The 1,018-nt window shown below is 71.2% G+C and overlaps 1 protein-coding gene across 1 annotated transcript in view; it reads right to left on the bottom strand.

Annotated features, from left to right (window-relative positions):
* Positions 1-259: 259 nt before the first annotated feature.
* LOC113979798 (leukocyte antigen CD37-like) overlaps positions 260-1,018 on the bottom strand; it is a gene marked incomplete at its 5' end in the record, with an annotated part of 1,029 nt that continues 270 nt past the window's right edge. Inside the window, 3 exons of the mRNA XM_027707082.1 lie at positions 260-351; positions 620-703; positions 825-1,018. The exon at positions 825-1,018 is cut by the window's right edge and continues 29 nt beyond it. Of these exons, the coding sequence (XP_027562883.1) occupies positions 274-351; positions 620-703; positions 825-1,018 (356 nt within the window). The remainder of the gene's footprint in view (positions 352-619; positions 704-824) is intronic.

Here is a 1,018-nt window from a genome sequence, read left to right as displayed (position 1 = left end):
TGGCGCGCGCCTGAAGGAAAGGGGCGGTGAAATGGGCGGGGCCAGAGGCGTGCCTGAAATAAAGGGGCGGGGAAATGGGCGGGGCCAGGAGCGGTCGCGTATAAAAGCGCGGGGGGGCACGTGTGTCGTTGTTCGCGGGTTGGGGGTCCCCGGTTCCGGTCTCTCGATCCCCGGTTCCGGTCCCCGTCTCGCTGTTTCCTGCCCGACTTTATTGAAAGAGAAACCGCCGGCGAACGCCCCCCCCCCTCAGAGCCCCCGCCGTTCCCCGCCCTCTCAGAGCCCCCGCAGCAGCTTCTCGTAGTGGGGGTCCAGGTTCCTGACCAGGAACATCGACAGCATCAGCAGGGCGAGCTGGGAGCAGAGAGATGAGTCAGCGGCCTGACCTGCCCGGACCCCTGAGACCACTCCCGACCACCCTGAACGCCCCCCCTCCCAGCCCCCTGACCCTCCCACGGCCACCCTGAAACCCCCCTGAACCCCCTCGGACCCCCGGGGTGACCCCCAGTCCACCCATCCCACGGCCCTGCAGTCCCCAGGCCACCCCCCCAGGTCAGCCCCACAGCCCCATGACCACCCCCGGCCCCACCCGGGCTGTCCCCTCAGCTCGGCCCCCCTTTACCTCCCCCAGGCCGATGCCCACGCAGACCCCCACGATGGTGATCAGGTTCGAGGCCAGCCAGTCCCGGACGCCCGCGGCACAGCCCTGTGGGAGGGGGGATGACAATCGGGGGTCACCCGGAGCCCCCTCCCCAGAGCTCCAGGATCCTGTGACCCCCCCCAGAGCTCCAGGACCCTGTGACACCCCCCCACCCCCCGTTCCTCACCTTGGGGAAGACGTCACTGGGGGCAGCTCCGGGGCAGAGGCCGTGGGGCAGCACCCGCGGGGTCCCGTGGGTGCCGTTGGGGGCCCTGAGGCAGGAGCAGGCGACGCTCTCGGCCCCGTCCGCGTCCCCGGAGGGTCCCTCGTGGTGCTCCCAGTCCTGGCGCCCGTTCCAGCCGCAGCAGCCGAGCTGGGGGG

Source organism: Neopelma chrysocephalum, unplaced genomic scaffold (genome assembly GCF_003984885.1).
Source record: "Neopelma chrysocephalum unplaced genomic scaffold, ASM398488v2 Primary Assembly neopelma1_89106, whole genome shotgun sequence".
NCBI lineage: Eukaryota > Metazoa > Chordata > Aves > Passeriformes > Pipridae > Neopelma > Neopelma chrysocephalum.
This window is presented reverse-complemented; position numbering and strand designations above follow the sequence as displayed.